This window comes from Mesoplodon bidens, assembly GCF_964165515.1.
Source record: "Mesoplodon bidens genome assembly, chromosome: 5".
Lineage (NCBI taxonomy): Eukaryota > Metazoa > Chordata > Mammalia > Artiodactyla > Ziphiidae > Mesoplodon > Mesoplodon bidens.
This window is the reverse complement of record NC_138161.1, coordinates 136,919,232-136,940,153: the sequence shown is the minus strand read 5'-3', so window position 1 is coordinate 136,940,153 and position 20,922 is coordinate 136,919,232. Positions and strand designations below refer to the sequence as shown.

The 20,922-nt window shown below is 34.9% G+C and overlaps 1 protein-coding gene across 4 annotated transcripts in view; it reads left to right on the top strand.

Annotated features, from left to right (window-relative positions):
- Positions 1 to 20,922, top strand: part of U2SURP (U2 snRNP associated SURP domain containing) — a 51,718-nt gene that overhangs the window by 14,123 nt on the left and 16,673 nt on the right. For 2 of the 4 annotated variants that reach the window (XM_081235449.1, XM_081235448.1), the window contains exons 4-19: positions 3,862 to 3,960; positions 5,790 to 5,904; positions 6,469 to 6,602; positions 9,132 to 9,199; positions 9,751 to 9,845; positions 9,929 to 9,964; positions 10,052 to 10,134; positions 11,503 to 11,668; positions 11,850 to 12,061; positions 12,997 to 13,040; positions 16,125 to 16,229; positions 17,311 to 17,377; positions 17,461 to 17,624; positions 18,955 to 19,117; positions 19,533 to 19,612; positions 20,536 to 20,623. In XM_081235449.1, coding sequence (XP_081091575.1) covers positions 3,862 to 3,960; positions 5,790 to 5,904; positions 6,469 to 6,602; positions 9,132 to 9,199; positions 9,751 to 9,845; positions 9,929 to 9,964; positions 10,052 to 10,134; positions 11,503 to 11,668; positions 11,850 to 12,061; positions 12,997 to 13,040; positions 16,125 to 16,229; positions 17,311 to 17,377; positions 17,461 to 17,624; positions 18,955 to 19,117; positions 19,533 to 19,612; positions 20,536 to 20,623 — 1,719 coding nt within the window. Of the gene's footprint in view, positions 1 to 3,861; positions 3,961 to 5,789; positions 5,905 to 6,468; positions 6,603 to 9,131; positions 9,200 to 9,750; positions 9,846 to 9,928; positions 9,965 to 10,051; positions 10,135 to 11,502; positions 11,669 to 11,849; positions 12,062 to 12,996; positions 13,041 to 16,124; positions 16,230 to 17,310; positions 17,382 to 17,460; positions 17,625 to 18,954; positions 19,118 to 19,532; positions 19,613 to 20,535; positions 20,624 to 20,922 lie in introns of all 4 variants that reach the window. The other 2 variants (XM_081235447.1, XM_081235446.1) reach the window with 2 other exon arrangements.

Below are 20,922 nucleotides of genomic sequence, written 5' to 3'. Positions count from 1 at the left end.
ATTACTTGTGATTGGTCTGTTCATATTTTCTATTTCTTCCTGGTTCAGTCTCAGAGGGTTATACCTTTCTAAGAATTTGTCCATTTCTTCCAGGTTGTCCATTTTATTGGCATAGACTTGCTTGTAGTAGTCTCTTAGGATGTGTTGTATTTCTGTGGTGTCTGTTGTAACTTCTCCTTTTTCATTTCTAATTTTATGGATTTGAGTCCTCTCCCTCTTTTTCTTGATGAGTCTGGCTAATGGTTTATCAATTTTGTTTATCTTCTCAAAGAACCAGCTTTAAGTTTTATTGATCTTTGCTATTGTTTTCTTTGTTTGTATTTCATTTATTTCTTCTCTGATCTTTATGATTTCTTTCCTTCTGCTAACTTTGGGTTTTGTTTTTCTTCTTTCTCTTGTTCCTTTAGGTGCAAGGTGAGGTTGTTTATTTGACGTTTTTCTTGTTTCTTGAGGTAGGCTTGAATTGCTATAAACTCCCCTCTTAGAATGGCTTTTGCTGCATCCCATAGGTTTTGGATCGAGGTTTTCGTTGTCATTTGTCTCTAGGTATTTTTTAATTTCCTCTTTGATTTCTTTAGTGATCTCTTGGTTATTTAGTAACATATTGTTTAGCCTCTATGTGTTTGTATTTTTTACAGTTTTTATCCTGTAATTGATATCTAGTCTGATAGTGTGGTGGTCAGAAAAGATACTTGATAAGATTTCAGTATTCTTAAATTTACCAAGGCTTGATTTGTGACCCATGATATGATCAATCCTGGAGAATGTTCCATGAGCAGTTGAGAAGAAAGTGTATTCTGTTGTTTTTAGATGGAATGTCCTATAAATATCAATTAAATCTATCTGGTCTTTTGTGTCATTTAAAGCGTGTGTTTCATTATTAATTTTCTGTTTGGATGATCTGTCCATTAGTGTAAGTGAGGTGTTAATGTCTCCCACTATTATTGTGTTACTGTCGATTTCCTCTTTCATAGCTGTTAACAGTTGCCTTATGTATTGAGGTGCTCCTGTGTTGGGTGCATATATATTTATAATTGTTATCTCTTCTTTGATCCCTTGATCCTTATGTAGTGTCCTTCCTTGTCTCTTGTAACATTCTTTGTTTTAAAGTCTATTTGATCTGATATGAGTATTGCTACTCCAGCTTTTTCTTGATTTCCATTTGCATGGAATATCTTTTTCCATCCCCTCACTTTCAGTCTGTATGTGTCCCTAGGTCCGAAGTGGGTCTCTTGTAGACAGCATATATATATGGGTCTTGTTTTTGTATCCATTCAGCAAGCCTGTGTCTTTTGGTTGGAGCATTTAATCCATTCACATTTAAGGTAATTATCGATATGTATGTTCATATGACCATTTTCTTAATTGTTTTGGGTTTGTTTTTGCAGGTCCTTTTCTTCTCTTGTGTTTCCCACTTAGAGAAGTTCCTTTAGCATTTTTTGTAGAGGTGGTTTGGTGGTGCTGAATTCTCTTAGCTTTTGCTTGTCTGTAAAGCTTTTGATTTCTCCATCGAATCTGAATGAGATCTTTCCCAGGTAGAGTAATCTTGGTTGTAGGTTCTTCCCTTTCATCACTTTAAATATGTCCTGCCACTCCCTTCTGGCTTGTAGAGTTTCTGCTGAGGAATCAGCTGTTAACCTTATGGGAGTTCCCTTGTATGTTGTCATTTTTCCCTTGTTGCTTTCTATAATCTTTCTTTGTCTTTAATTTTTGCCAGTTTGATTACTATGTGCCTCGGCTTGTTTCTCCTTGGGTTTATCCTTCCTGGGACTCTCTGATCTTCTTGGACTTATGTGGCTGTTTCCTTTCCCATGTTAGGAAAGTTTTCACCTATAATCTCTTCAGATATTTTCTGGGGTCCTTTCTCTCTTCTCCTTCTGGGACCTCTATAATAGAATGTTGTTGCATTTAATGTTGTCCCAGAGCTCTCTTAGGCTGTCTTCATTTCTGTTCATTCTTTTTTCTTTATTCTGTTCCATGGCAGTGAATTCCACCATTCTGTCTTCCAGGTCACTTATCCGTTCTTCTGCCTCAGTTATTCTGCTATTGATTCCTTCTACTGTATTTTTCATTTCAGTTATTGTATTGTTCATCTCTGTTTGTTTGTTCTTTAATTCTTCTAGGTGTTTGTCCTTTAATTCTTCTAGGTCTTTGTTAAACATTTCTTGCATCTTCTCGATCTTTGCCTCCATTGTTTTTCTGAGGTTCTGGGTCATCTTCACTATCATTCTTCTGAATTCTTTTCCTGGAAGGTTGCCTATCTCCACTTCATTTAGTTGTTTTTCTGGGGTTTTATCTTGTTCCCTCATCTAGTACATAGCTCTCTGCCTTTCATCTTGTCTATCTTTCTGTGAATGTGGTTTTTGTTCTACAGGCTGCAGGATTGTAGTTGTTCTTGCTTCTGCTCTCTGCCCTCTGGTGGATGAGGCTATCTAAGAGGCTTGTGTAAGTTTCCTGATGGGAGGGACTGATGGTGGGTAGAGCTCAGTAAAACTTTAATCCCCTTGTGTGTTGATGGGTGGGGCTGAATTCCCTCCCTGTTGGCTTTTTGGCCTGAGGCGACCCAACACTGGAGCCTACCTGGGCTCTTTGGTGGGGCCAGTGTCGGACCCTGGGAAGGCTCACACCAAAGAGTTCTTCCCAGAACTTCTGCTGCCAGTGTCCTTGTCCTCACATGAGCCACAGCCGCCCCCCGCTTCTGCAGGAGACCCTCCAACACCAGCAGGTAGGTCTGGTTCAGTCTCCCTTGGGGTCACTGCTCTTTCCCCTTGGCCCCGATGCACACACTACTTTGTGCCCTCTAAGGGTGGAGTCTCTCTTTCCCCCAGTCCTGTCGAAGTCCTGCAATCAAATCCTGCTAGCCTTCAAAGTCTGATTCTCTAGGAATTCCTCCCTCCGTTGCCAGACCCCCAGGTTGGGAAGCCTGACGTGGGGCTCAGAACTTTCACGCCAGTGGGTGGACTTCTGTGGTATAAGTGTTCTTCAGTTTGTGAGTCACCCACCCAGCAGTTATGGGATTTGATTTTACTGTGATTGCGCCCCTCCTACCCTCTCATTGTGGCTTCTCCTTTGTCTTTGGATGTGGGATATGTTTTATGATGAGTTCCAGTGTCTTCCTGTTGATGACTGCTCAGCAGTTAGTTGTGATTCCTGTGCTCTCGCAAGAGGGAGTGAGAGCACGTCCTTCTACTCCGCCATCTTGAACCATTCTAGTCTGTATTTAATAAACATTTCCTCTCTTTTAAAAGTTTATGACTCAAAATTACCATTCAAATAAATAACTGAACAATTAAAAGTCTACAATTTATTCAAACCATATTTACAAGGAAATTGCTTCTAAGTTATATAAATGAAGAATTCATTAAAATACTATTTTCTCATATTCACAATTAATTGATGACTGTTTACTTGTGTGAAACCTAGAACACAGTATGTGATATTTTCCCAGCAATGAAAATGAAATTATTTTGTTCATAACATGAGTTTTGTTGATGAAGAATTGGGTAATTTACTGAATTACAAAAGGAAGTGATGCGATTTTTGTACCTGAATTGGGGGCTCTAGATGGTAATGATTCCTGCTACTGAACCATGGAAATAGATGCCTCTTTCTCCCTATTTGAATGTCTGTTTTCTATCACTGCTTCTTTTGCCCAGAAACATCTATACTTTCCTTCCTCAAGTGCTTTTATTCTTGTCGCCAAGTAGGTTGAATGAGTTCTAAGCCTTTATGTCTCTCTTTGTGTTTTATTTTTACTTTATGTATTTAAAAATGGCTTTTATAAGTTATTAACCTTGAGGTTAATAACAAGTTAAATTGATAATGTGTATGTAAAGGTGTGCTTTTTATTTCTTTTCACAGCCTCTTCTAGAAAACAAACTTAAAGCATTCAGTATTGGAAAAATGAGTACAGCTAAGCGAACTTTAAGTAAGAAGGAGCAAGAAGAATTAAAGAAGAAGGTAATGCTTAAAATGTATTTTTAGTCATCTTTATAAGTGTGTCTAAGGAGGCGTTAAGTGTATGGACAGTGTCTTCTCAGCTCCCACCCCAAGTTAAGTCTTATTATAACACAAGATATATTCGGAGAAGTCCAGCTTTATCCCTGTCCCCTCCAACATTTCGTCTCTTCTGTATAAGAGTTTTGATTGTTTTCTGGTCTATTCTTTTTGTATAAGCAAGTTTGTATAAATGTATGTTGTGCCTGCTCTTTCTTAGATGAACAATAGCTTGCTATATTCAGTACACTTTTCTCCACCTTGCTTTTTTCACTTAACATTATATCTCAGAGATTACTGGAAGTATATTGAAATATTGCTTGTTCTTTTTTTATAGCTCTATAGATATCCCATAGTTTATTCACTAAAATCTTACATTCACTACAATGCCTATTGAGGGCATTTGTGTTTTGGTCTTTTGCCGTTTCCAGTAGTGCACTTAGGGATAGTGCTAGGCATATGGGTTTATTCCTAGTGTATCTTCAGGGTATATTCCTATAAGTGAGATTACTGGGTTGAATGGTAAATGCATAGCTGTAATTCTGCTAGATAGTGTTAAATTGGTCTCTCATATATATGGGCAGGTCCATTTTGCATCCCTGTAAGCAGTGTTTGAGAGGTTGGTTCCCCGTAGCCTTGCCAGTATTTTTGAAGGACTTCTGCCAATCTGCTAAGTGAAAAAATGGTATCTCAGTGTAGTTTTAAATGTGCATTTCTTTTATAAGTAAGGTTGAACAACTTTTCTTGTGTTTGATTTTGTGGACTGTCTGCTCATATCTAAACCAGTATTCCTCTAAGTTAGTAGGATATCTCTGTTTTTAGAAACTCCTGTATTAAGTATATTGTAACACTTGTCTATGACATAAGGTACAGTGTTCTTACTCAGTTTGTTGATTGCCTTTTTATTTTGCTTCTGGTGTTTTTTTTCCATGCAGAAACTATTTTTTGTCGTATGGTCAGATTTATTATCAGTCTTATGATTTCTGGTTTTTCAGTTTACATTTTTTTACTCCAAGCTTTTAAAGGAATTTCCTCTTGTTTTTCCCAATACTTACATTTTAAAAAAAATAAATCTGATTCATTTGCAATTTCTTCTGGTATGTGGTGTGAAGAATTGGTTCATTTTTATCTTTTTTTTCAAATAACTATCAAATTATCCCACCATCATTCATTGAAAAGTCCGTCTATTCTCCACTGATTTGAGAGGCCCCTTTTATTGAATACTAAATTTCCACATGCTATTGGATTTATTTCTGTATTTTCTATTCTGTTCTGTTGGCCTTCCTATTCATACATGTTTTGGGGACATTTAGAATAGTTACAATTGTCAAGGTTCTTTTGAGGTTTTTTTCTTTAATGCCAACTGTCTGGAGATATTGGTTCTTCAGACTTCTAATACTCATGTCTTCAGTGGTTTGTGAAAGAAATGTTTATATTCAGAGTTAAATTGTTGTGCCTTAGAAATGTCATAAACATTAATTGAATAATATGTTTTGTGTAGTCAGTTGTCATACAGTTGGACCCTTGCATTGTCTCTAAACAGATTTACTTAGTGGGTCCTTTTCTTGTTCCACAAATCACCTGTAGAGGAGCAAAGCCCCTCTTAATTCCAGTGTTAATTAGTATCTTAAATATCTACTAAGCATTAGATACTACCGCCTGTTAAGGTTGCTTAAATAACCTGCTTTCCCCATTGGAGGGAGAGGTTTTGTTTACATTATTCTTGGATGAGTTTCACCGTATATACAGTAATTTTTGTATCAAGTGATGTTAATATTTTCGTGTGTATTTAGGAGGATGAAAAGGCAGCTGCTGAAATTTATGAGGAATTTCTTGCTGCCTTTGAAGGAGGTGATGGTAATAAAGTGAAAACGTTTGTGCGCGGAGGTGTTGTTAATGCAGCTAAAGGTTAGTGTGAATATTACAGTCCTTGAGCAAACCCAAAAAGTCTTGGTTGAATTGCTTTTGAGTTTCATGTTTCCTTTCTATCAGCACCCTCTAGTGGTGATAATGATTAGTAAAATTAATGGCCAAATGTGGATTAATGACAGATTGGAGCCAGATAAGTTTAAAAAATGTTTTTAGTACCTTTCAGGTTTCAAGATAGCAGAGAACTTTGCAAACATTTTCAAGTATTTTATAGTTTTACTGTATATTCCTAGGAGTGGAGTTGCTACTCATATGGTAACTGTTTGTTTAACCTTTTGAGAAACTGCTGTACTGTTTTCCAAAGTAGCTGTACCATTTTACAGGTTTTATAGTTTTACTATAAAATGATTAAATTAGTATTTTTGAGAGTAAGGCATTAATATTTGAATAATATTTGAATTGAATTTCATATTTTGTCACTAGTGATATATCTTAATACTAAAAACATTTTACTAAGTTGTGTTTATTTTTAATAAAAATAGTAAGTAAACAAAATCCACATAAAGTGAAATTAGTTTTGAAACTTAGTATTTTAAATTTCAGAAGAACATGAAACAGATGAAAAAAGAGGTAAAATCTATAAGCCATCTTCAAGATTTGCAGATCAAAAAAATCCTCCAAATCAGTCATCCAATGAAAGACCACCATCTCTTCTTGTGATAGAAACCAAAAAACCTGTAAGTCATACTTAAATAATTGACCATTTATGTTCAGAGATGACATTGCCAATAATATTTTCTGCAGTTCCACTGTAAGCAGGACTTTGGTTTCTCGTTTCTAATTATTTTGGTAGTAGATGTTGAGTTTTGATGCTTAACCTTCCTAGATGAGAGATAATAAATTAGGACACATAGATGATACTCTTTTTATGTTTGTTGAGCAGTGAACATTTGCTGTTACTCATAGCATACTGCAAGTTGAAAGTTAACTATAGTATAGGCATAAATGTAAAATAATGGGATTGTCTTTTTAAGCAATGCTGAACTTGGGTATTTAAATATCAGCATGTGTAGTATCAATTACTTTGGAAGACGGTGTACTCCAACAATGTGTCTGTTGCCTGGAACATTTTTGGAATTTATTTGGATTTACTATCAGAACTAGTGACACTTTCCTTTAAATATTCTCAGTGTTAGAAAGTCTTTATGTTTTGAGAGTGGGATTTTTTCATGGGGGATGGTAGGTAGATGTGGGTCTTGTCATTTGGAGCCAGATTTGAGGAAATGTGATTATGCTGAATAGTGAGACTGATTTTTCTTGTGTGACTTTTAAAATAGCTCTGAAAGCAATTTAAAAAACAGCTTTATTAAGTGTTTTTTTAACGTATGTTGACAGTTGTGCAACAGTCACTAATCTCTAATTTTGAAGCATTTTTATCATCCCAGAAGGAAACCTTATACTTAATTTCAGTCATCCCTAACCTCTGGCAACCACTAATCTACTTTCTATCTCTTTGGATTTGCCTGTTCTGGACATTTCATGCAGATGGAATCATACAGCATATGGCCTTTTGTGTCTGGCTTTTTAGCATAATGTTTCAAAGTTCATCTACATTTTGGTATATATATCAGTACTTTATTCCTTTTTATGGTTGAATAACATACCATTTTGCAGATATAGCTCATATTGCTGATCCGTTTATTACTTGATGGATATTTGGGTTGTTTCTACTTTTTGGCTATTACGAGCAATGCTTCTGAAAACATTCATGTATAGGCTTCTGTGTGGACATATATATTTAATTCTTTTATATTCCTAGGAGTGGAATTGCTGGTCATATGGTCACTAATTGTTTAACCTTTTGAGAAACTGCCATACTGTTTTCCAAAGTAGCTGTACCACTTTACAGTCCCATCAGCGGTGTATATGAGTGTTCCAGTTTTTCTACATCTTCATCACCACTTGCTAAAATTATTTCAGTCAACTGAGTGGGTGTGAAGTTGTATCTAATTGTGGTTTTGATTTGCACTTGCCTAGTGATGTTGAGCATCATTTTATTTATCATCCACTTGGAGTCTTCTGTAGAGAAATGTCTTTTCAGATCCTTGGCGCATTTTTTAATTGAGTTATTTGTCTTTTTATTGTTGAGTTGTAAGAGTATTTTACAGCTTCTAGAGTCAAGTCTCTTATCAACTATGTTGTTTTCTCCCAGTTTGTGGGTTAGCTTTGCCCTTTTTTGTTAGTATCCTTTGAATAACAAAAGCTTTTAATTTTAGTGAAGTTTAGTTTATCAATTTTTTGTTGTTGTTGCTTTTTCTTTTGTTTCTCATGGTGTCATATCTAAGAAACTGTTGCCGAATTCAGGCTCATGATGGTTCACTCCTATGTTTTTAGGTCTTATATTTAGGTCTGTGAACCATTTGAGTTAATTTTTGTATATGGTATGAGGTAGAGGTCCAACTTCATTCTTTTTTATGGGTGGATATTCAATTTCCGTACTTCCATTTATTGAAAAGACTATTCTCCCCCATTGAATTACTTTGGCACTTTCAAAAGAGGGATTCCAAAAGCATTTTTGGAAGCCGTTTTTTTTTTTTTTTTTTTTTGGCGGTACGCGGGCATCTCACTGTTGTGGCCTCTCCCGTTGCGGAGCACAGGCTCCGGATGCGCAGGCTCAGTGGCCATGGCTCACGGGCCCAGCCGCTCCGCGGCATGTGGGGTCTTCCCGGACTGGGGCACGAACCCGTGTCCCCTTCATCGGCAGGTGGACTCTCAACCACTGCGCCACCAGGGAAGCCCTGGAAGCAGTTTTAAGAGAGGAATTCCAGTGGTGTTACTGTTTGTTTCAGTAATTCATTTCCTTCTAAGGTGATTGTTTTGAAGGGTGCATATTTTTGGTAGTTGTTCACGGCAGTTATTTACATGGCAGTTCAGTTACTTTATGTTTATTAATTTTCCCTCCAGTACCCTTCCAGCAGTATTCCGGCCTAAGTGTTGTAGGCTTTGGGGCAGGGGCGGGGCAGGGGATAGAGTTGGTGGCTCCTTTAAAACTGCTCCTTGTTGTTTTAATAATGTGTTAAATTCTCAGTTTTAGAAAATAGGAAGGAAAGTTCAGTGGTAACAGAAGCATTCTTTCTTTTTAATTTAAATAATTAGATCATAATTGGCACTAAAATAAAAGTTTATTTAAAGTGATCTGATTATCGAACCATTAGTTTTGTTTAACCTTGTTTTCTTTGAAGTATAACTTATCATATCCTTCATAGCCACTGAAGAAAGGCGAGAAAGAAAAGAAAAAAAGCAATTTGGAACTCTTCAAAGAAGAATTGAAACAGTAAGTTTTATAGTGTTGAGAATAGCTCTCGTAGGTATTTTGAGCTGATACTTATAGATGCAGGTATGAAGAATGTAGTCTACCAATTCGTTTTTACTAACTGGCTTACCATGAGGCTGTTTTAGATTATTTTGTGGGTTATGTTTGAAAATGAAATTAGCCTTCTGTCCAGCATCTAGGTTGCTTCTGTTATGTGGATGCAATTAAATTGATTTAACTAATGTCCAGAGTCCTGTTTGCAGTGGAAACAATATAGTCACTGAGAAATGAGGAGTGGTCAACCTTTAGCTAAGAAAGAACAAATTAAGTGGTTTTAATGTTGAATTTCCTTCTCACCTTAGAAGTGGGCTTTGTATTCTACTGCTTACATGATATATCAGAAGTTTGCTCATGACTTGTAGCTGAGGGACTCTTTAATCTTGGTTGTCAGTACTGGCATTACACACAAATATTTCAGGTTATTTCAAGATGATAATCTGGATAAGTTCTGTTATTAAATGTGAACAAACAAATTTTGGCTCGTTATTAGTGATTATATATTTTTTCAACAGAATTCAAGAAGAGCGCGATGAGAGACATAAAACAAAAGGCAGGTTAAGTCGATTTGAGCCGCCTCAGTCAGATTCTGATGGTCAGCGTCGTTCTAGTAAGTGACATTTATTTTAATGTTTGTTTTTGTGATGAACTATTCCAAAAACTAAGAATTGTTTTCTTTTCCCCCTTTTAAAGTGGATGCGCCTTCAAGAAGAAATAGATCATCTGGTGGTAATACAGTTTTTTGCTTTTTTTAATTCATAGAAATTGTCCAAACTTTGTATTTTGCAGGTTATAATTTTTTCTTCTTTGTCCTAGTTCTCGATGATTATGCACCTGGCTCACATGATGTAGGAGATCCAAGCACTACTAATTTATACCTTGGAAACATTAATCCACAGGTAATATTAGAAAAGTAAGATGAATGTTGGCTCATATGCTGTATACTTTTGTAGGAAAACTGCTTTGTCAGTCATTAAAAAAAATGAAGTCAAGAATCTGAAGTAAGCAGATTTGGTGGAACTAGATAAGTCTCTAAAATTATCTTGTGAAATTGAGCCTTAGCGGTATGGGCCGAATTTTCTTGCTATAATTCCTAAGGGCTTGTCTCCTCTTTCTTTCTTTTCTTTTCTTTTCTTTTTTTTTAAAATACATTTATTTAGCTTTGCTCTTCTTATTATTTCTTTCAAAAGTTTTTGGCTGCGTTGGGTCTTCCTTTCTGTGCGCAGGCTTTCTCTAGTTGCAGTGAGTCGGGGCTACTCTTCGTGGTGGCGTGCGGGCTTCTTGTTGTGGTGGCTTCTCTGTTGTGGAGCACGTGCTCTAGGCATGTGGTAGTTGCAGCACCTGGGCACTGCAGTTGTGGCGCACAGGCTTAGTTGCTCCGCGGCATGTGGGATCTTCCCACACCAGGGCTCAAACCCGTGTTCCCTGCGTTGGCAGGCAGATTCTTAACCACTGCACCGCCAGGGAAGTCCCTGTCTCCTCTTGCTGTAACTGGACTATCCTCTGATTTTGAAATGTTTTGCTAGGTGCTGATTTTATTTATCAGGATATGACCAGTGGTAGAAAATATTCTTTTGAGACTGTCCCCTTCTGATGCATAGCCTACTTCCTTATGGATTTTTTTCTTTTTTCATCTTAATAATAGCAAACTAATATTTTTGCTTTGTTTTTTATTTTTTAATTCTTTCCCCTGCTTCATTCTTAATTGTTATGGGGAATGTAGTGGTTGTTCTGCATAATAAGATCTTTTAAAAAATAATATATATTTTGGACCTCATTGCATATTTACCCTTTTTTGTTTTCTCTGTTCTTGATTACACTGGCAGCTGGGTGCTGGAAAAAGAAAAAGTGACCAGATCCTTTATTTCTTTCATTGCCAACAAATATTTCCTCCTTGACTTAAGTGTGGTAATCATTGCTGCCTGAAAAAGGTTGCTAAATGCTGAACAAACCATTGCTGTAGAAAGCGTATTTTAGGTGCAGGATCTCAGAAGCAGGAAGAGTGAAGGTAAAGGTGTGCTTTTGATTTCTCCAGCCACCCAGCCTCTTCACCCGGCCACTTATGTAAAACAGGATGTTGCTGGTGTGAAAAGATTTGTGCGTGCCCCTTGAAGGCAGGATTTTACCCTTGTAGAGGTCCCAGTACTTGAATGGAAAGCTGTAGCATTGATAGGTCTCTTCTCATTTTGCAAAAACTGCTCTGTGCTGCACAGAGTTCTTTTTTCTTTCCTCTTTGCTTACCAAAAATATCTTACGCCTTTTAATAGATGAATGAAGAAATGTTGTGCCAGGAGTTTGGAAGATTTGGGCCCCTGGCCAGCGTGAAAATTATGTGGCCCAGAACTGATGAAGAAAGGGCAAGAGAGAGAAATTGTGGCTTTGTGGCCTTTATGAATAGAAGAGATGCTGAAAGAGCTTTAAAAAACTTAAATGGTAAGGAAGCCCATCTGTAGAACTCAGATATTGCTTTGGTTTTGAAAAGTATTTATAAAAACTCGAGGGGAAAAATGGACCAGAAAGGTAAAGGTTAAACATGAAAATTAATTTAAATCACAAGAGAGCCCTTATTTTCTTTTGAGAGTTACCAGGGTGACTTTTCTTTTCTTTCTTTTAGGAAAGATGATTATGTCTTTTGAAATGAAGTTAGGTTGGGGTAAAGCTGTGCCTATTCCTCCACATCCAATATACATTCCGCCTTCCATGATGGAACATACGCTTCCCCCACCTCCGTCAGGACTGCCTTTTAATGCGCAGCCTAGAGAGCGGTTAAAAAACCCCAATGCTCCCATGTTACCACCACCTAAAAACAAGGAGGATTTTGAGAAGGTAATTTAAAAAATGTACATAGGGCCGCATCTAATTTGTAAATACTAAATCTGTGGTAGTATTTCTTTTCAACAATTTATAGAAAGTGTGTGTGTAATTCTGTTTGGCAACTCTTAAAGAAAATGAAATAACTTAGATGTGTTCCCTGCCTTAGCCCATGGAAACCCTGTATTGGGATACTAGGTCATATTTTTATTTGTGGCTATCATTCCTTTTTTGACCACTTATTAAGTTTTTTTTTTCCTTTGTCCACTGTTGTATCCAGGTTTGCTTAAGTGTAGTATCTAAATTTACTTTGTTTTGAGAAAGTGATACTTTGTATTTGGTTAAGTGCCTTTTCAGTTAGAGACTCCTAAATAGTTAAATTGTTTGGATGGCAGCTAGCTAATAACTTCGTTTTCAAGATCGAAAGTATTAGAATATTTGAGAGCATATATGGTTTTTAAAAAGTTGGCTACTCTAGTAAAAGCAAAGGGTGAATATTTTCTTTTTATTAAACATAAAACCAACTTAATTTCAAGTTATAAGAATTTGTTGGTTCTATTATGAATTAATTACACTTAAAATGACAGGGCTGGTTTTAAAGGCTTGGGAACAAAGTAGCAAACTGTGGTCAGAGGCAAACAGTTAATGATTTCACAAATTAAAATCTTTATCTGATAATTCTCAGTGTAGTACCTATTTCAGTGCATTGATGTGCATTCTGGCAGGAATGTTCTGATTCTTTGCATTTGGTGAACGTTTACTGTTCACTGAACACATCCATTTGCATTTATGTAATTGCTTAGTGTATAATTACTTCAAATGCAGTGATTGCCTGCAAAACTTGTGATTAGATGTGTAGTATTTTCAATGCATATGTATATTTTTGCTTGTTACTTGTTAACAATACTCACATATTCTATGTTTATTATCTGATGTGACTTCATATACAGACTCTGTCGCAAGCCATAGTCAAAGTGGTTATCCCAACAGAAAGGTACATGTTTTTCTTTATTATTACTGATCTAAATATAGACAATATCCCCTTCTGAATTAAAAAAAAAAATGGTGTTGAGGAAAAGGTAGTATCTTGACTGAGCAATGGTTCCTTCCCAGTACTTTTTGGGGGGGATATGTGAAATTTAACTAACTTTAGTATACTTTGCAATTTTATGTCATTATCGTTTTTGTTTTATTGTTACCAATGTAGGGTATTTTGTAGCTTTAGTAGTTAGAATGTGTTTAATAGATTTAATCTGGAGTTGTTAGTCTAATAACATTAGACTATTGGGATGGGAAAATAGGTGTTTTAAATGTATCTTAAATTTTAGATAATGTTACATTTTGACCCAATCTGTTATTTTTTTTCTTGGTTTCTGAATTGTCTGTGTTTAATATGCAAGCTTAGTTTGAGTTTTCCTTACTGAAAGCATAGCTTTATTTTTCCTAAATGATTTTAAGAAGGAATTTCTATTATTCTGACCATGACACTGACCATAACTAGAAACTTTTTTCATTATAACAAAGGTGTTTGGAGTTCTTTTATTTTCCTTTCTTCCTTTTTTTCTTTTTCAACATAATGTTAAAGCAGAAGAATTCATGCTGTAGGTATGCTCTTGCTCAGTCAAGCTAAGCCTTTTCCCAAACACAAGAACACAACACTGGTTGAATAATAAATGAACACAAAAGAATACCAAATTCTCTTTGACATTGGCCTTGGTGAGCAACACCAGCTGAACTGTCTGCGGCAGCGGGGGACCAGGAAAACATCATGGGATGGATTGGGAAAGTATACAGTTTTTGACCAGACATTGGTACGATCGACTCCAATAAATGTGGTTTTATTATAACTGAGAGACAATTTTTGTTGTTGTTGCCCAGAATAAGATAATTACCATTTTAAAATAAAATAATGCACTTTAAATTATATCATCTTTTTGTACTACACTGTTTCATTCTGATAGAAAAGTCACCTTTTTAAAAATAAGCACATAATCCTTAAGGAAAAAAGAGTGATTACAGTTCTTTAAGAATCTTGAATTTAAGTTAGCAACAACTAATTGTCAGATTTTGATTTTAAATAATCATGAAACATTTTAAAACTTCTTTTAAACTTTAAATTTTCTAAAAATAGATATATCAGTTACAAGCCTGTTTAAAACTATAGTGGGTTTTTTTTTCCACTGGTAAAGCACTCACAGGAAAGTAGTATATTGGCAACACTTAAAAAGCATATATCCAGTATTAGCTTTACATGTGGCTCAGCTTATTTCTAAACAAAATTTTGAGTATACATTTTGCTGTAAAGTCTTGACTCACCATTACAATGAATCCTTTGTTTTAAACTTGCTAAATCATTTTTCATCTACCTTTAATACACAAGTCAAGTTGCTTTTGACTTAATTCATACAAGTTTCTGGATGTGTAGTATTTGTCCACCTAGTCATTGATTTTATATATTATGATACATAAAATTTCCCTTTAATTTGACATATACCAGTGGGAATTTTGGGACTGAATCAATACCATATCTCCCTTCTTTTAAAACAATGTCATTAACCATATGGATGTTGAGAATACGTTCTCATTTGGCTATCAAGAACTGCATATTTGCAGACCAATTAATACTTCTGTGAAAGAATTTTTAGATTTAAAATTGATGCTTTTTGGGTTTTTGTTTTAACAGTTTGAGGTTGAATTAATAATTTTAATATATAGTTTTCCCTCTGTTAAAGATTTATTAAACCTTCATATTTTTCTTTGACCTCTTTTAGGAGGTCAAAAAAATTCATTTTTTCACTATGTAGAGATTTTAGTGTCCACTTAAGTAGGTTTGTTTGAGAACTGAGAAAATAATTATAATCAGCATGAGATAAATTATTTTACTGTTCATGTACTCTGAAGCAGGGCTTTATAGAGCAAAAAAAAGGTCTTATTCTATAACTATATATTTATTTATATTCTAGCAGTTATATGAACTTAATTTGAGCTGGGAATGCTAAAGGTGTAATTTAGTGTGTGCCTTGTACCAAGAGCCAATATCCTTTTGCTTTTCCCATTTGTTATTTGCCAACTCTATATGGTGGAGACTGGTGAAATGAGAAATCAGAAGTAGCTATCATAAGCTGAATCATTTTTGCCTGACACTGTAATCAATGTCTAAAATTGTGTTTGGAGCCTAATAAGGTATCAAATTTTAAAAATAAAGACTTTGTATAAGGCCAGTCAACAAAATGACAACTAAAAAGTTACATATGTTTATTTTTGGCTTAAATATTGGGAAGTAATTGTTATGAAAAATGGGAAGGGCATATCACCATGTCCCTTATTTTGGAATATTTTGGAAACAGGACTCCATTCGTTTAAGGCTTTGGCAATATAATTGCTTTACTGATTCAGAACACACAGGCAGAATTATACATGTCATGAACTATGTGAACTAGTTTGAAGTATGGTCCAAAGGGATGTTGCCTCATTAAAGGTCAGATTCAGTAAAAACTCCATCTGCTATATGTGTACCAGAAAAGCACAGGAGTTGGATGGATTTTTTTATTATTATTATTAAATCAGACCTTAAACTTGTTAATAGTTGTGCATCTTTATAAATTATAGTCATGTCTATAACATTTCAATATCACTACAAAAGTGCTTGGTTTAGGAATGTTTTAAAACTGAGATAGTGTGTAAGTTTTTAGATGGTTGTGATAACGTAAGCTTTAAGTTACTGATTTTATATATTTGCAGCTTTCCAGTTAGTTGTGATTCATAATTTAATGTTTTGCATTTGGAAAGTAAAATTAAGTGGTATTTAGAAATTGAAATCTTTATTACTGTGAAGCTGTGTTGTGGTTTCCCACCCTCCCTTCCTATCCCCTCCCCTCCCACTCCCTTATCCCCATTGCCCCACTCCCTCTTAATGCACAAGGTATTAACATATGCTCCAGGTTACTTTCTTGGTATAAAATTCTGTATTAGTCAGCAGAATAATCTTTTTCTGCACAATTATAGTAACTTAGGTCAAGTGTAGTTTTATTTAGTGGTAGGTCTGAATCCATTTTCTTTAACTGTGTTGTTGTTGTAGGAATTTGCTCGCCCTGATACATCGAATGATAGAGTTTGTTGTACGTGAAGGGCCAATGTTTGAAGCTATGATTATGAACAGAGAGATCAACAATCCTATGTTCAGGTGTGCATTTTTTTTATTGTGGTAATAACATTTACATGTAACATACAACTTACCATTTATATATGTACAGTTCAGTGGCATTAAGTACATTCATGTTGTTGTGCAACCATCACCGTAACTTTTCACATTTTCCATAACTGAAACTGTACCCCTTAAACAGTAACTCCCCATTCCTTTGGTCCCTCAGCCCCTGGCAACCACCATTCTACTTGCTGTGAATTTGATTACCCTAGGTACCTCATCTAAGTGGTGTCATACCTTATTTGTGCTTTTGAAACTGGCTTATTTCACTTAGCTTAATGTCTTCAAGGTTCATCCTTGGTGTAGCATGTGTCAGAATTTCCTTACCTTTTAAGGCTGAGTAATATTCCATTGCATGTATATACCACATTTTGTTTATCCTCAGATGTGCATTTTTAAAAATACTTTAAAATTATTTTTTTTGGAATTAAAAATACTCAAAGAATAAAGTCCTAAAAGTATGAGGTTATTTTCGTAATGGGGTGAGAAGGCAGTTTTAATAATTAGACTAGAATGTGCCTGTGTCAATTTTCCAGTGATTTCCATGGTTTGATTAATTAAATAGCTTTGTTTTTAGCATTCTCTAGGAGGAAAATATTTTTCATTGTGTTTTTCAATGAAAGAGTCTTTCATAAGCAAAATATGGTAGAATAAATGAGGTTTATAAGAAACTACTTATCTTCTTAATAGTTATATCTAACACTTCATTTGCGGTTTACTTAAGTCATTTAAAAACCACTGCTTTTGAAATTATATCTTGGGAAGACCTCTCCATTGCCAGACACAGTACCTGACACAATGTTCAATAAAACTGATTGTAAGACTCAGCAAGATGCATACATACCTTCTGAGTATTAGTGTCAGTCACAAAGGCAGTCTGGGGTTGGGGTGAGGAAGTGGGTAGATGGCAGTGGGTGAGGATTTCTTTCGGGGATCTTTGCTTTTGATTTTATTTAGAAGTAAATAGACAAATAATGTTTCTCATTTGTTCATATTTACTTGAAGATAGTTCTCCATTAAAGAATCCAATGTTTAATTTTTTTGTTTGTTTTTGTTTTAGATTCTTATTTGAAAACCAGACACCAGCCCATGTTTACTATAGGTGGAAGCTTTATTCTATTCTGCAGGCAAGTATAATCAACTACTTTGTTTAATTTTGACTCTGAGGTATTATTAGATCTTTCTAATAACATTCTGGACACTTAACTAGGGAGATTCTCCAACTAAGTGGCGGACGGAAGATTTTCGTATGTTCAAAAATGGATCTTTTTGGAGGCCACCACCGTTAAATCCATATCTGCATGGGATGTCAGAAGAGCAGGAAACAGAAGCTTTTGTAGAGGAGCCTAGTAAAAAGGGAGCACTTAAGGAAGAGTAAGATTTTTACCTTTCTTGTTTTATATTCAGAAAAGTTGCTTTAATGGTCACTTTAATTGATGGTCTTAATAAGATGTGTTAACCCTAAAATAAAATGGTTTTTAAAATTGGTGATTGTTTAAAATAGTAACATCTCTTAACATATGCATTGTAATTTAAAAAATCTTGGCAAGTATTATAAGTGCGTGTCCTACTCAACTTGACCACTTCCTACTGACAGAAATTATTGATGATCTCTTAAGTGATGGTATTCCAGCAGTGGAATACTTTATATTCTTACAGAAATTATTTCATGGCCCTTAGAACTCTTGCCTCTTTGAATGCAACGTAAAGAGGTAAAGTTATTTTATGGCTTAGTGAAGTCAAATGAGTGACTGCAAAGCTGCCCATGAAGTGCCGTGTGCGGCCACCATAGAAACATGTTATTATTAGTGCTCAGTCAGCACTGCTTCAGGGCAGTTAACCTGGTTTAAGAAGCAAAAACAAATTAAACTATTGAAATGTTTAGAGGAAATTCTGTATACCTGAAGGGGAAAAAAAGGCCAAAATAATTTTTAGCTTATAGGATTATATACTTCCTGTCAATAAATCTTAATGCTAGTTGCATTGATGCATTGTTGGTGAGAGCATTGCTGATAGAGAACTATAGCATTTGAGAGTATATTTGCTTCTGAAGATGTTATGTTCATCATTACTTTTGCCCAGGGATCTGCATACTCAGCCCATAGGCTAAATCTGGCTACCTCCTGTTTTTGTAAATAAAGTTTTATTTGAACACAGCCATACCCATCCCTTTACATGTAGTCTGTGGTTGCTTTGGTGTTATAGCAGCAAAGCCGAGTAACTGTGACAGAGACTGTATGACTTTCAAAGCCTAAAATATTCACTCTGTGATCCTTTACAGAAAAAGTTTGTCAACCCTTGCTTTATAGCCTGTCCTAATCCTATGCAGAAGTGCTAAAGTAACAAACTTCCTTCAAAGGAGAGTGAAGACCATGAAGGTTCTTCTTCCGTGTAATAGGGTAATAGGAGTGGGACATTCACGAAGACTCTTGAAAAAATGCCTATAATTTTAAATTTACTTAACTTGTAAACTAAAAGTCACTAAAATAATTTATTAGTTCCCAGGATAGTTTTCTTCCCCGTATAAATTCTTTAAAAAAATGTAACATATTTGGAATACGTAACACAAATCAGACTTAACACAATTTAGTCTTCAGAGTTTTATCTGAGTGGGTTTTAAAGAAATTAACTTGCAAACAGAAACTATAATGGCATTTGATATTTGTATTTATAAATACTTATAAGTTAAAAAATTCGTATTCAGACAGAGGGACAAATTAGAAGAAATTCTGCGGGGGTTAACTCCAAGGAAAAATGATATTGGAGATGCAATGGTTTTCTGTCTTAATAATGCTGAAGCTGCTGAAGAAATAGTGGATTGCATTACCGAGTCATTGTCCATCTTAAAGACACCCCTTCCCAAAAAGGTATGGGAATAATTTCTCCTAATGGAACATTTAGTTAAGTAAAGGAGAGGTAATAGTTGACTTCTGTTTGAATTGAAATTGGTTTCCTTTTTGAATGAAGAAGTTGACTGAAGAAATCTTTCTCGTACAGTTTCATTTTCCTTCTGCCTGGGAAACTTACCTTAGTTACTAACACACAAATTATCAACAGATTGAAATGTAAATGAGTTACAACTTTTATCCATGCCAGAGTCATGGTTGTGGTGATACTGAATTTCTTAAAACTCTTCTCATTAGTTAGGATTATTAAATTATGGCTAAACATTGGCCTTATGCTGTTGATTCAAAACATTTCAATATGGAAATTTTTTTAGATACGTTTTTTGCTGTTGGTTTTTATTTTTAATCCATTTTATGCTATCTTTTGGTATTCTAGATTGCCAGATTATATTTGGTTTCTGATGTTTTGTACAACTCTTCAGCCAAAGTTGCCAATGCTTCCTATTATAGAAAATTGTAAGTATAGTGATGTAAGTTGACATGCCTGAACTAAAATATTTAAGGGTAAGGAGCTCAGAACAGAGGATAGTTTTGATAATACCCTCAATAATAAGAAATAATTTGAATTTCTTCATAGTTTGTTGAATATTCTAAAAATTGGATTGTATTCATTGAAGTAAACCACTTTAAGCTAAATTATTATAATCTTTTGAAAGTTTTTCTATCAGTTTCTTGATTAACTATCAATAAAAGAACAAATAGGAGTTAAAAATCACTTTATTCCTATTGTGTATTTAGCCACTTGTGTAATAAATTAGCTGAAACACTAGAAATAGTGGCCAACAAAGGAAGAAAACAAAGGAGCATTAGCTATTTATAGAATCAGTATTCTCTGATCATCATTGTATTGGTTGTAGTTCATTGTTAATGTTTTCCTAGGCAATAGGAAATTACGTTGCTGTATATTGATATACAACTCTTTCTCAGTTCCCCACATTTCTTTTTTGGTGTTTATTTTATGAATTAGGGAAGCTTTTCTTTAGGAACTGGCTCTGAAAGGAAATTTGGAGGTTTGGGCCCTAATCTTAGCTCTGCTATTTCTTCTTTTGCCTTGGACAGGTCACTTACCTTTTCTATTTCCTATTTTATAAAACAAAGAGGTTGGACTAGATGGCTCAAGGTATCCTAGATGTAAAAGTTCCTTGTTAATTAAGGGAACTAGTTCTTAAGGCTCTTCGTGTGATTTTGCAGAAGAAAAATTCAGAATAATAGGAGTTAAAGTTTTAGTTTAAACACCTAATTCTTATTTTTAAAGATTTACTTGATTAATTTATTTATAAAATTAAAAGTCCAGAGTGCTTTTCATTGGCTAGCATGTTGAAGTAGATAAGGATTTTTAAACACATTCTATTGTAAAAAGCATATTATTTGAATTTCAGTTTTGAAACAAAGTTGTGTCAGATATTTTCAGACCTCAATGCTACCTATCGTACAATTCAAGGCCATTTACAGTCTGAAAACTTTAAGGTACGTTTATTGTTTGGGTATTTTTGCCCTAGTGTTTTAAATGGGAAGTGGGCGCCGGGAAGCACATTGGAGGGCTAAAAGAGTATGTTAATTAAGTAAGTGTAAGACATAACTTAGATGTTTCAGAAATTATTGTTTTAAAATTTACTGCCATTTTACCTTCAGTATCAAAAAAAGCCTGAAATTTTAAAATACGTCTAGTGTTTTGTTGCGTGTCTGTTTTAGTTTTAAGGATTTTATTTAAACATTTTAAATATTGGTCTTTTCACAGAAAACACTCAGAAGATCACTTGCTTTGT